Here is a 13,853-nt window from a genome sequence, read left to right on the forward strand (position 1 = left end):
GCGGCCCGGCCCCCACGTGGGAGCTAGCGCCGTGCCCTCAAACGGGGATGCGGACATGGACACGGTAAAGAATAGCTTGGAAAACATCAAAAACAGATTTGAAGACGTTAAGTGGTCGCTACGATGACTGACTGGCATCCAAATGCCATAGTTTGTCAACACCCGGATAACAACTGCGGGCTCTGCATGGGCAAATGGGTGAATTATTAGGACTGGAGAGTCCTGTAGCCTTCCTGGGTCTGGTCTTACATTTTGTTCTTAAAATAAGAAAAGCATTTTGGAAGCAGCATTTTTTCCTTCCCCTCTCCCCTCTTTCTTTTTTTCCCCTGAAGAGCTGCCTTGTAACAACACTGCAGAAAATCAAACACATTCCTTCCACTCTGGCCACGGGGTTCCTCGGCAGAGGAGACCCCGTAGCGGCTTATGTGCTCGCACGGGAGCTCCGGCACTGACTGCCGACCTCCTTAAAACTTGTCACAAAAATGAGGTGAAGGGAGTTACATCGCAGGCTGCTTTTTCTTTTTCTTTTTCTTTTTAAATCTAGCCCTTCCCTGAGGATCCGTAGGTAACTAAGTGTTTATTGCATGAAAAAAACCCCTCGAAAAGGCGAACGGCGCGTTCCCAGCTAAGGGAGGGACTGCGGAGGGACCGCATGCTGCAGCACTGCAGCGGAAACGCGGTGGGGGAGAGCTGCGGCCGCGCGTCGGCTGCTCTGGGGGTCTCCGACCCAGCCCGGTTCAGGCAGTACGGGAATTTCCACCAGTAGGTTTGGAAAGGGGCTGAGTTCGGGTGCTGGTGCAGCGGGCGTGGGAGAGCCGCCGGGACAGAAGGGACTCCGGCTGCCACTGCCTGCCTGGATCAACATGTCATTCACACACACGAAAATGAACTCACACACGGAATTCACCGCAGGGCAAACTCTCACCTGCCTCAGCACTTGCCATATAATCATAGTTAGTAAAAAAAATTTAAAGAAAATAAATAATATCATCATTACGTGCAAAGCGTGCACGTAACCTGGTACCCGACCTGCAAACCTGGTCCTATGCAGCTGTGTCTGCGAGGTTCCAGGAGACCTTCCGGGGGAGACAAAAGGTGCACGTTATTCTGAAGGACTAATGTAAAAACCCCAAGTAGTCCCACAGAACCACGGAATCGTCGAGGTTGGAAGGGACCGTTAAGATCATCGAGTCCAACCATCAACACAACACCGCCAAACCCACCGCTAACCCACATCCCTCAGCACCCCATGGAAGTAGTTTTAATTGCTCATAGTATTAGCGCTAGCGAAACATCATTTCAGCCAATTGGAATAAAAACAAGGCCCAAAAGAAAGCATTTGGTATTTTTTGGGCCGTGGGGGTTGACGTTAAAACTTCGCTACCGTATGTTTCAGCTTCTCCCCCTTTCTGGGGTCGGTGGTGGTTTTGCGAAGTTAAGGACTTAGAGGTGACACTCCGCTGCACTAATGTAATTTTATCGTAATTTCTTTTTCATTATAACCCATTAATGAAAGCACTCAGCGATCCTGAAATACGGTTCTGCACACAGCCCCGACTGATTATGCCGCTGTGCTTCACACCTCATAACCTCAGCGTGTGGGAACACAGCCCCGCACGAAACCTGCTACTAATGAGCACTAAGGCTCACTTGCCTCCTTCGCTTTATTGAGTTTTACCCGTAAGTCGTTATCGCGGTTCTCGGCGCTAATGCGGAGCCCTCGTCACCCTTCCTACCTCTGCAACTCCCTACTGCGTGTCTGGTGCCACGCGCATCGTACGCGCGTTCAACGCTGCCGCGCGCCTCGGGAGTCTGCGGGGGGGCGGAGGGGCGCATCGTGTTCTGGACGATGACCTCAGACCGCGTCGCAGCAGGATGCAAAGTCGTCTTCGACTCCGTTTTCCTGCCCGACGCAGAGTCCCAGGAGGGATTTCCGACACGTGTGCCACAAATGACGGTGCCGGTACACGCTGCAGCGCTGCGTGGGGTCACGCGCAGGAGAGTGATTTTCTGCAGGAAAAGCCAAAGGCAGCTCCACAGAGGAATTTAAGTGCACAAATGCCTATTAAGGGGCCTAATTCCCATTCAACATAATTAACTAAAAGCTACGTAAGTGCCTACAATTTTCTGAATAAACCCTTATCTCTTTTTGTTAAAGGGTAACGAGGACTTGAGAACGGAAAGTTTAGCCTCTGAAATGCCACGAATGTTAGAAAAGTTTTAGAGGGACTTTGCCAGAGGCCGTGTGATTTGGTGGCACATTACGAGACCACATCCACGTGATGGAAAACTGAAAGCTGACAAAATTGAGCAAATAATAACGATCCGAAACCCAATCGTGTGAATTCCGCAAGCTTTTTCAGCTGGCGGTATCAAGAAGATTTACTGAAACGTATTAATTATTTGAATTGACATTCTGAATATCATCAAATCATTTATTCAAATTGTAAATTTTTGGAGTCGCACCAGCTACGGCTCAGTGTGGTGTCTGGTGGTGCGTTGCCGCACCGGTGGTACAGAAGCTCTTCCGGTAGGAACGCTTGCACGGGTGAAGTAAAATTCATGTGGGGTGGGAACCTGCTCAGCCAGCTTGGAATTTGGGTTTCATTAATATTTATAGTAATAAACTTAATCATTCCTGTCGACCGAGGTGAAAAAGGGAGATGCAAACAACCAGAGCCTCGGGAAAAGCCGCGCAAACGTAGAAGTGGCGCTTGCCGAAAGGCGCTCTCCTGTCCTACGGGCGCAGGTGGTCTTCACACCACTGCCCTCTCCCAAGCCAGCGCCCACAGCCATCGCCAGCCGTTCAGTACCCGCGGCACCTTTCTCCTCCATGAATTTGTCCGCTTCGCCTTGCGCCTGCCGTGCGCCCCTCGCTCACCGCGCAGGGATTGCGGGCGCTGCGCCGTGCGGGGACACACCGGGGCCAACGGGAACGCCGACTGCGGCGTCCGCGGCCCCGGCCTGCAGCAGAACCCCCCGCAGCGCGTCCCTACCTCTGGGGGAGGAATACTGTGTCCGTACAGCAGACAGCGCTTCACACCTATCGCCTGTGGAAGTTCAATTTTGGAAGTATAATAGTATAATTACCTCGGTCAGCGTGCGCTTGATGGGAAGAGAGGAAAGGTTTAAGACTTTCTAGAGGTTCTTGCAAGCGGAAAAGTAAAACGCTCCCGGCTGTGCCCCTCTGCCATAGCTACACTCCTCTGGACTTGGGTTTCCCGGGGTGTTTTCCAGCTGGAAAAGGTGCGAGAGAGCCTGGCCCTCCCGCAGAAGGTGCCGGCTCTCCCTCCAGCCCATTGCCAGCGGCGCCGTTCAGCTCAACGGAAACTGGATCCCCTGAAAAAAATCTCCTGGGAGGTTTTTTTATGTTTTTCCTTCTTACTGTTGGTTATAAACACGATGGACACCTGAACTGCTGAACCCGTTTTGCCAAGTTCTGCGCTGTCGGCGTTCTCTGTTGGGAACAGCACCGGCGCTTCCACCCAAAGGGCTGTCGCGCTTCCCCGGGAAAGCTTTTCCCAGGCTCGTGCCGTGCCGGTGGTGCTGCCCTGCACCGCATCTTATCCCAGGTTAGAGCTGCTCTCAGTCGGCTTAAAGAGACTATTACTCGAATAAAGGGTTGTATAAAGGTTAAAGCCTCCCTGACGGGGAATATAGCGAGCGGGGACTAGCCCAGCCTGGAGCAGAGTGAAAATACGGACCGATGTACGACTGGGGGAGTGGGGAATGTAAGTCAAGGGCCCGTCATTTTAAATTAAAAAAGTTAAATAATAAAATTAGCAGCAACCGAAGAAGTTTCGGAGCCCCCCATCACAACCTGCTTCCATTTATGAACCATACCTGTCTAAACTCACTGTTCGTCCATTTAGTGTGTTCACGAGGAATCAACTAAAAGCGTCAAAGAAAAGGAAGTTAACCAATTTTCATGGCGGTTATTTATATCTAGGTCCCAGAGTTGACAGTATAATTTATTAAGTATCTCACCCTGTATAGTGACATTTTTACTAATTCATATGGAGCCAGCTATACACACTGCATATGTACAGGTATTTTCATAAGGCATATAATATCTTTGCATTGAAAATAAACGAACATTATTAAATTTAATTTAATATATACTTTCTTTGAGGTGTTTATGAAAATATTTTTTCTCTATATTTTCGTATGTGACATGATAGAAATATTTCATGGGAAGTACAGGTTAATATATTTCATCTTTATAAAGGCATATACAACTTTGAGGCAGTGTTTCTGATGGACAGCAGAATTCCTAAAGAATTTGTATGTGCTTCTGTGTTTTGAAATCATATGAAATTGACTTTAAGAAGTAACTTGATTAAAAAAACGCACCAATGCACAGCCAGAGGCTGACAATTAAAACTAATACATAGCCACATGAACAATATATTTATATAGTTAATATATTTTTTTTTCCCAAGATGATCGGTACTAACATATAGTATTATACATTTGGCACTACCGTTTGCCATTGGTCCAGCAATTGGCAAAAAATTTGTTTCCTATGTATAAATCTGTTTGAACATTAGATCTGGCTAGACATATTTACTATTTATAAAAAAATATTTAGACAGTAAGCTCACGTTGAATAACTAGGTCTACTGTATTCTGGAAACTCTTCAGTAGTAATACAGCTTTCTCGTGTTCCATATGTACAAAACTGTGTCCGTTTGCCTGCAACACAAAAACAAGAAGAGAAATCCAATGAGATTCGATTTAGCCCCTTCATTTTGGGGGAGCAAAGGGATACATGCAAAGGAAAGGCAAGGCGAAAATAAATAATATATAACGATTTCCCGCACACGGGAGTTTGACTGAGAGAATACATTTCCCCCTTCCTCTGTCGGACAGATGCTGCACCCCCTGTTTGGCCTCGGGGGGTCCTTTCCACCTGAAATTGTTTTGTGGCTCTGCGACGTTCTGCACGGTCTCGGCAGAACCAGCAGCTCTGGGGTGTAAAAGAGTCTCAAAGGCTGAGAAGCCCCAGGGGAGCGACTGCCGAACGCCGGGCTGGCTACCGGGGAGGCTCCGGCTCGGATCAGACCCAGACATGCTCCATGTATAAAAAGGAAAAAAAAAAAACCTGAATAAACTCTTCTGCTTTAGTGCATTTTCCTATAACTTGTCTGTTACAACGCTGTTTAAAATTGTCCAATTTTAAATATAGTTCCTAACAGTTTCCGGAGTGTGATCAATAACCCGAAGCAGAAGGTCCACCACTGCGCAGAGTAAAGCCAACCCCTGACGGTGACCAGGCACCCAACAGAGACACCGCCGCCTGCCCGCACCGGCCTTTTCGCCACCCATGAGAGCCTCAGGAGTGCCACCAAGGTGCCACCTCGGTCCCCGGACCCCCGTGGCCCCGCTGCAGGGCTCACACGCAGCGGGGAAGTGCCCACCGGGTTCTCAGCTCCTCCAAAGGCACTCGCAGAAATGGTGGGCGAGACACAGGCCGTAGGGCTGGCCGGGCACAACCTGCTCCATCTGGCTGTTTATTTGATAAACACACTTCAATTTAACAAAATATATGGGTGTATATATATTTCTTATCTCTTTAACATTTCAACTAACATTTAAAAATAGGTTAGTGAAGCATTTCAAGCTTTGGTCAATAAATGACCGTTGCTGTGAAAGTACAGCCCCGTAGAAGAACCACCAGGAGGCTCTTTCCCATACCCCGACCATCATCACCCCTGGAGATCTCCATAGCCTGGAGAAGAGAAGGCTTCGAGGAGACCTCAGAACCCCTTCCAGTCCCTAAAGGGGCTCCAGGAGAGCTGGGGGGGGGACTTTTTACAAGGGCATGGAGTGAGAGGATGAGGGGGAACAGTTTTGAACTGGAAGAGGGGAGATTTAGATTGGATATGAGGAAGAAATTGTTGCCTGTGCAGGTGGTGATCCCCTGGGGCAGGTTGCTCCGAGAAGCTGTGGCTGCCCCATCCCTGGAGGTGTTCAAGGCCAGGTTGGACGGGGCTTGGAGCAACCTGGGCTGGGGGGAGGTGGCCCTGCCCAGGGCAGGGGGGGGCACTGGATGATCTTCAAGGTTCCTTCCAACCCAAACCATTCTGTGATTCTATGATTCTGTGATGCTCCGGGCCACAACAAAACCGTACTGCGCCATGACCCTCCCGACCAGGGGCTTGCAGAAAGGACTCCCCATGCCCTCTTGCTGGGTTAAAGGATGCCCAGCCCAGACGGATAAATCCAAGCAGTGCCGCACACATCCCAGTGGGAACAGGAACCTCCAGAGTGGTGGGGCTTTCTTGGTGCTCGGAGGTTTCTGTTCAAAGGTAGTGGCTGCTGCCAGCTCCAGGGCCGGCAACCGCACAGGAATGGCAACGGGCCAGCACAGAGCACGGAGGAAAGGCAGCATCCAAGCGACAGTGAGAAGCAGCTCGCTTTTATTCATGTAGTACTGCTTAGCTTAATACAATAAAACATATTTGCTCTGAGAAACAGGGATGCAAATGCCAGGCGGGAACAGTTTCAAAGACCTTCGCTTAGGTGCCACAATTTCACCTGCTCTGGTGGGAGGTGTCCCTGCCCAGGGCAGGGGGGATGGAACTGGATGGTCTTCAAGGTCCCTTCCAACCCAAACCATTCTATGATGCTATGAAAATTCAGGGGCCGTGTGGCATTCAGTTTGAGTGCAGTTCAGGCTCTGATGTCATTCAGAGGGAAACCGCAGTGGTTTCAGCGTGTTCACCACACATCTCACTGGGATCCCCACTGCTCTTTGGGGAAAACCAGCGGAAGGAACCTGTGAGACGGGACCGCCCACTGCCCTCCTCGTTTTCCATCTGCACAGGGAGCGGGGCAGGGACACGGCGTGCGGGCTCAGCCCTAGCTAAGGAGAAACCTCTTTTCTACAAGGAAGGTTTCTCAGTGAAGAGGGCTGTAAGAGATGCACATCCAAAAATACCTAAGCAGGCCACACCCAGAGGGATTTGTTATTTAATGTATAAATAAATGATAATCCAAATCTGCTTCTTTCATGGCTGGAGCCCCTCTGCTGGGAGGACAGGCTGGGAGAGTTGGGGGGGTTCAGCCTGGAGAAGAGAAGGCCAAAAAGGGGAGACCTCAGAGCCCCTTCCAGTGCCTAAAGGGGCTCCAGGAGAGCTGGGGGGGACTCTGGGTCAGGGAGGGGAGCCGTGGGCGGAGGGGGGACAATTTTACACTGGAAGAGGGGAGATTTAGATGAGATATGAGGAAGAAATTCTCTCCTGTGAGGGCGGTGAGCCCCTGGGGCAGGTTGCCCCGAGAAGCTGTGGCTGCCCCATCCCTGGAGGTGTTCAAGGCCAGGTTGGACGGGGCTTGGAGCAACCTGGGCTGGTGGGAGGTGTCCCTGCCCAGGGCAGGGGGTGGCACTGGGTGGTCTTCATGGTCCCTTCCAACCCAAACCACTCTGTGATTCTGTGATTTCTGCTGTGGTCTCACATTCCCCACAAAATATGCTACAAAATCCGCATATATATTTACACATTGAATTATTACTTAGTTCTAATTATTAGCCGAAAGGAATGGTTTTTAGCTGAAGCACAGGGCCACCAAAGCAAGACGTCCTCGCGCTGATGGGTAGCCCGTAGCACAGGGGGACAGACAGAGCGGCTCTCTCCTGGCTGACGGGCTGAGCAGCCGTACGGCCGTGTGCCTCCTTAAAACTCACCCACTAAAGCTGCTGCTGACTTTAGAACAGAAAAATCACTCTTACTTATCAAATAAATAACTTAAGAGCTTATGACACAGAAAGGAAAGAGACAACTCAGGATCCCAGCGGGGCTGTGGGCTTCTGGACTGGTAAGGACCAGAATTTGTTTGCTGCAGAAGACACAGACACACTCTTCCATCAAAAACAGACATTGGGAAAAACCGTGCTTAAGAATGGCAACTTCTCAGTGAGTTGGGTAAATCCATCCAGGGAATGTGAAGCCTTTTAATTTTTAAATCTTCCCTCCCTCTTTTACCAAAACTGCTCGGGGAGACACATAAACGCCCGACAGAAAGATTACTGCTTCTCCTGCAAGCATCCTGCTAAGCACACTCCTCCATGTAAATATTTGAAAGATCTCCCCTTGGAGCTTTGCTCTGGTAGTATCTTCCTGCGTATCACCTGCAGGAAACGGAGGTGGCTGCACGGGGAGCGTGAAGGGCGCCCGGGCACCGCGGTGCTCCAGCCCCGCTGACACCGGGGCTCCCTGCCACGACGCCCGGCAAAGGCGCAGGAGCACTGGGGGACGTGTCAGCCAGACCTGACGGGAGGCCCAGGCTGTAGCACAAAGCTTTAGGTGATGCTTCAAGCCGATGACGGGGCAGACAGCGTGAGGACAGAGTGGGCGAAGACTGAGGAAATGCAGGAAGATGGTTCCTCCCTCGGAGTCCCAGCAGAAACTGGTGTGACAACCAGTGCCCGTGTGGAAGACAAGTGGCACAGCTGGAGGCAGCTGCCCAAGGAGAGGGACTGTGGGTGAAGGAACCTCCTTCTGCATCGTAACGGGTATCAGAGAGCCCTCGCCTCTGGCAGGGCATTGTCTCATGAGATAAATGCAAACAGAGGTGATGGTAAGAGTGGAAAATGGGGGTGGAGGTGAAGCGATGCCAGGGAACATCAATCATTCCAAGTTCTTACTGCCCAGGGAAACGGATACTTTTGCTAAAGGCATTTCTTATAGATGAGAAGTAAAATACCCTTCATTACCGCTATGATTTTTTTCTGTTAATTCCTTCACGAGATTAATGACCACCCTTTTACTTGCCACAAGATAAATCAAGACCTGGTAATAGGTATTATGCATGGGTAGAAGTAATTGCAACTAAAAGGAAAATGTTCTTGCCACATAATTTGAAATGATGTCCTGACAGTGACAAGTGAGAAACTCTGCTGAGATTGACCCACAATCCTACAAGAATGACTGAAAGTTAAAGTCAAACAAAATTCATCTACGTAAGCAATGAAAAAATTAGGAGAGGGAAATTTGCTACCTAAAAAAAAAAAATGCAGCAGTACCTTAAATGTGATTATATAAACATATGTAAATGCTTCTATTTTAAGAACATATGCTGAAACGTGGGAAATCCCAGCTCCTGATGGCCTGTGCCCATCAGGAGAAATACTTTGACATAACAATAGGCATAAAATAAATGCAGGTCAAAAGTGTACATCTCTGATGAGGACACACGAGGTACACGCACGCACCGGACCTGTCCCTGCCCACACCAGTACAGCCCTCGCACCGCTCCATTAAGACACTCCCACGGCATATGCCCGCTGCTTGCCCCCGCACGCAACCTTCTCACCTTATTTTGCTGGTACTTTTTAACATATTTTACCTATTTTTGTTTCCCTTACTAAGCTCAGCTTTCAATAGAGCACCTCGCTTATTCTAAGTATATAAGCTAATTTTTGTACTTCATTTAGCTTGGCTAGTTTCTTTATTTCACCGTTTTTTGAACACACTAGCGATCCAACACGTGTTGCATGCTGTAGACTTTAGTCTACACGTATGGCAGTGCCCGTGCCGGGCAGGGGGGAGCGAAGGAGAGAGGGAGGCAGGAGGAGAGGAGGAGAGACGCTACCCAAGATGTTTGACACGTCCTTGGTTTGCTGACGTCCTTCATACTACTGATTAAAACACCGTTAACCTCTTACCCTGGATCAGCGTGAACGGCTTTAAAAACTGTTCTAAGCCTTTCAGACAACTCTAATGACCCTCTTCCTTTTGTCAAAAGTAACGCTATTTGCTGCCAGTGGTACCACATTTTCCAGACTTAAGGAAAAAATAAAAAGAAACAACCTTGCAGGGCATGGTAGAAACCACTTTTCTACACGGGCAGTCGTTATTTTCCATGAATGAGGCATTTTTGAAAGGTATGCTCAGGATTAGCCTGTCTTTCTATTTAAAAGAAGGTTCACCGGAACACAGAAAATACTTTTTTCAGAAACAAAAAAAAAGAAAATGAGAAGCTGAGATTTCTCTGTAAATTATGCAGATGCTTCCACGACCCAGTAGTGGATCCAGCAGTGGCTGGTTTTCATGCGGGTGCATTCAAAAATGCTGAGGCAGCGGAAGAGAAGCAAAATATTGCCAGTTACAATTTTCTCCAAAAATGTGACGACATAGTTCCTTACACCAGACACTTCAGCTGCAAAGGTGAAAACACTAACCACGTCCTGCTTTGCCATACGCTTGTGAAACGGCGCATAAAGCTCCTCTCTCCTTGCACCTCCTTGCGCTCTTGGTGGGGCAAAGCTAGATATGATATGAGGATTATTTGTATTTTGGAGTTCAAATTGTGTCCCCTGGAGCATTCCTGTGGCAGCCTGTAAGCGTTAACCATCTCCCGCAGTGCGGTTCCCCCCAGAAGGCTGTGCTGGCGTCCGGCTGCCCCAGCATCCCTGCGGAGGGAGCAGAATCTGCCCGGCAAAGTGAAGGAGCGCCCGGCTCCTCGCTGTGCCGCGGTCCCGCTGCCCTCCGCGCGTTCCCTGGCTCTACCCCAGCTCCCCGCTGCGGCGCACAGCACACCCCACTGCCGCTTCTTCACAGCCCCAGTTCATTTTCAACCAACGGCTTTATTCCTTCCTCCTGAGACCAGCGTTCAAAAGCACTGCCAGTAACACTCTCTTATAAACCAGTATTAAAGTACCGTAACAACAAAACTAGCAGTTAACTTGCACTGAAAACAATATAATTGTACAGATAAGATGCAAAGACGGGTTAGAAAGCAGTGAAACCCATCCCTACCTGGAGGATCTTGTCGCCAGGCTGGAGCAGGCTGGAGGCTGGTCCGTCAGGCTGAACCCTAGTAACAAAGATACCCTATAAGTCAGAAGTAACAGAGGTTAGGATGCTATCACCAAGAACTAGTTCCCAAAATACAGGTGTCTCCCTAACTGCTGTCCGGGGGCTTTATGTATTCTGGCAGTGGTCTAAACACTACGCTCTTTTTTTAACCTGTTTCTCATCAAACAGTAGTACGGGTTTGTAGCAGCTCTCCGTGACCTTCAGCTAGTCATCGCCTGGTACAAATATAACTGTGGGTCATTTGAAACTAAGATTCCGCGTCACAAAATAATGTCCAATTGGAACAGGGCAAGAGTAACAGGGTTCTCAGGAGGATAATTAAAATGGAGCAAGTGTTAATTTATGAGAATAACGCGTACCATCATCTATACAGCAATCTTTGTTTACTTCCTCTAGGGGAAAAAAAAAAGTTTAAAACAATTTCTAAAAAGCAGTCTCGATATTCAGCCCCTGAGATATTCGGTACACTGGTCTGTAGGGCTGTCGCTTAATCCAGTGTCTGAGGAGTGAATGACTTTGAAAGGGGAAAAATTATTAAGTAATAAAGGGTATTTTTAGATTTGTTCTCAGAATTTCAGTAAAACGTGTTAATAAAACCCAAACCCAAAGACTGAGTCCCTAGGTGGTGGACACATTCGAAGTATTTCCCATAGAGCTCATGCAGTCCTGTACTTCTGTACCCTCAGCCCCCTCTTGTAGACGGAGGAGTACCGTATGCGTAACTTAAACCCGTCACAAAGGACTGGCACGTATGATGAGAGACAGTATCACCCCCTTATGGCTTCTGGGATACTTAAAACATGATAAATCTGATTTAACAGTGTGGGACACAATGTTTCAGAGTAACAACACATACAAAAAACCTTGAACTATTAATTCCTGCAGTATAACCACCCTATCCCTCCTTTTGTACACAATTTTGCATTTCTGTTATTGGTAAAATTAAGTCTATCTAAGCTGTTATCGCACTGCATGCATTACTGGTGCAGACACACTCACAATGGGATATGAGCACTTTAACAATTTCAGGCAAGTGACAGACAGTGGAAGTATAGCTTAGTTTTAACATCATTTAAACTGTGGAACAGACGACCACGACATTACAAAGTGCAATTCCAGTGTACAGTCTCAAAGAAGGACACCAAAAATGAGTATGTTTTAAGGGACAGTAATTAAAATGCCTTATGGTTATGTACATTAAATGGGACTCTTCTTGAAGTTCAAAACAGGGATTATCAATGAGAAATCTGAAAGGAATTGAGACTGTGTTAGACTGACATTTCCAAGTGAATTCTACATTTCCAATTAGCTTTCTGTTGTAATTTAAAGGGATGGGTTCAATTTGCACACAGATCTCAAATTTTGAGAAGAGATTAAAAGATTATCATCATTTGCCAAATTTTTATGGAAGTTAGAACTTTTAGAACTGAAGCCAGTATTACCGAAGAATAGAGATGTTAAGAATATATTTAATGGAGAGGTCCCCACAGTACTTGTTTTTCAACGCACTCCAGTCAGTTTTACCGCACAGAACAAATGAATTCACAGGTTTAAGAGTCCATTTCCTAATCCTAAAGCCCTGAGTAGCTGATAACCACCACGTTATATTTCACTATGCCTCCTTTCACCGTAAAAAGACTTATCAACCTCTTAAATATGTAATTCCCAGAATGAATACTGAGTCTCCCTGACCATCGTGTACCATAACGGTGACACTGTTAATTAGCAGTCCAGCAGGGAAGTCCTCTTGCCGTGGTGTTCGTAAGGCACCGCGGATCTCCAGACCGGTTTGTAGGCCAGGCCGTCTTTATTTGCTAGAGCTGCTATGAACCCTGGCATTTCAGCTACCTAGTGATGCTGTCCCTGCTCCAGTATGCCCTCTAACAACTTCAGTGAAAGTTTAATCAGGGCCTACGTTGACTCTTAAAGGAAAAAAGTCAGAGAGACGATTCTCCAGAAAACAGGCCGAAAAATTATCTTATCCGTGGACTACAAGGCAGACACCCACGTGATTTCTGCTTTGATCCTCTTGTCTTCATTAACCAAAGAAAAGGGAACACCACTCTCCTAACAAAAAAAGTGAAGTACGGGAAAAATTCTTTCAATTATCACAACAGAAACGCACAAAAATTTCCCTCATGTTATCTATGTCTCCACTGTATGGCACTCTAAAATAAGGACCATTTAGAGAGAAAGGTATAACTTACCTTATCAGAAGGTTTGAATGGATTTCCTTGTCCACTTATTCCACCACTGATACTAAAACCAAGGCCAGGATTCTTCTCTATTCTCACACAAAACTAGGTTAAAAAGATATGGCAAGATAAGTCAATGCCAACATTAAAGCCTATTTAAACAACGGCATCTTCTTCTCCTATATCCCATCTCACCGTTAACGAGATGGGTTGACCCTCTCAAAAGTTGTATTGCACAACACAGCTAAAGTGTGTAGAATATTGTTACAAACTGAGAGTATTTTCATTATTTTAGTGTGCTGCAATGCTACCATAATATTCACAGTGCTGTGTGTATTTTTCCGTGTATTTTAAGATTTTATTTTCAAGGAGGAATAAACCCACCATCTTAGACTGGTGAAAGAACAGTCCACGCCGGCCAAATTTTTCACCTTCACTTGACCATTAAACTATGTCAGTGAGACTTCATCTTGGTCACTTCTATTTTTCCAGAAGGTGCCACATGAGCAGCATCTCCGGGCGCTATGCCTGGGACCAGCCCAAGGGATAAGTACTCTGAAGCTCAGAGATCTTCAGACCACTGTCAGTACCGGGGCCACAGCCCCGACAACCCGTGCTGAGCACCAACCACTTTCACCAGTGCCTTCCTCCAGGAAAAAAATAGCGCTGACTTCTCTTTTAGGGAGGATGACTCTAAATGGCATTGGGTAATTGCATGTAAAATAAAAATGACTTCGGCATAGCTTAATCACTACTCATTGAGGCAGTCTGAGCACGAACGGAGCCCCACAAGCAATTGCTTCTGAATCCCAATGTTACACTCAGGGACTTAACGCAG

The 13,853-nt window shown here is 47.5% G+C and overlaps 1 protein-coding gene across 1 annotated transcript in view; it reads right to left on the minus strand.

Annotated features, from left to right (window-relative positions):
• Nucleotides 1-4,394: 4,394 nt before the first annotated feature.
• Nucleotides 4,395-13,853, minus strand: part of LRRC7 (leucine rich repeat containing 7) — a 103,439-nt gene continuing 93,980 nt past the window's right edge. Inside the window, exons 22-24 of the mRNA XM_009883995.1 lie at nucleotides 13,028-13,120; nucleotides 10,761-10,835; nucleotides 4,395-4,695 (exon numbers count right to left, since the gene is read on the minus strand). Coding sequence (XP_009882297.1) covers nucleotides 4,588-4,695; nucleotides 10,761-10,835; nucleotides 13,028-13,120 — 276 coding nt within the window. The 3' untranslated portion in view covers nucleotides 4,395-4,587. The remainder of the gene's footprint in view (nucleotides 4,696-10,760; nucleotides 10,836-13,027; nucleotides 13,121-13,853) is intronic.

The sequence above is a fragment of the Charadrius vociferus genome, unplaced genomic scaffold (assembly GCF_000708025.1).
Source record: "Charadrius vociferus isolate BGI_N301 unplaced genomic scaffold, ASM70802v2 scaffold423, whole genome shotgun sequence".
Taxonomy (NCBI): domain Eukaryota; kingdom Metazoa; phylum Chordata; class Aves; order Charadriiformes; family Charadriidae; genus Charadrius; species Charadrius vociferus.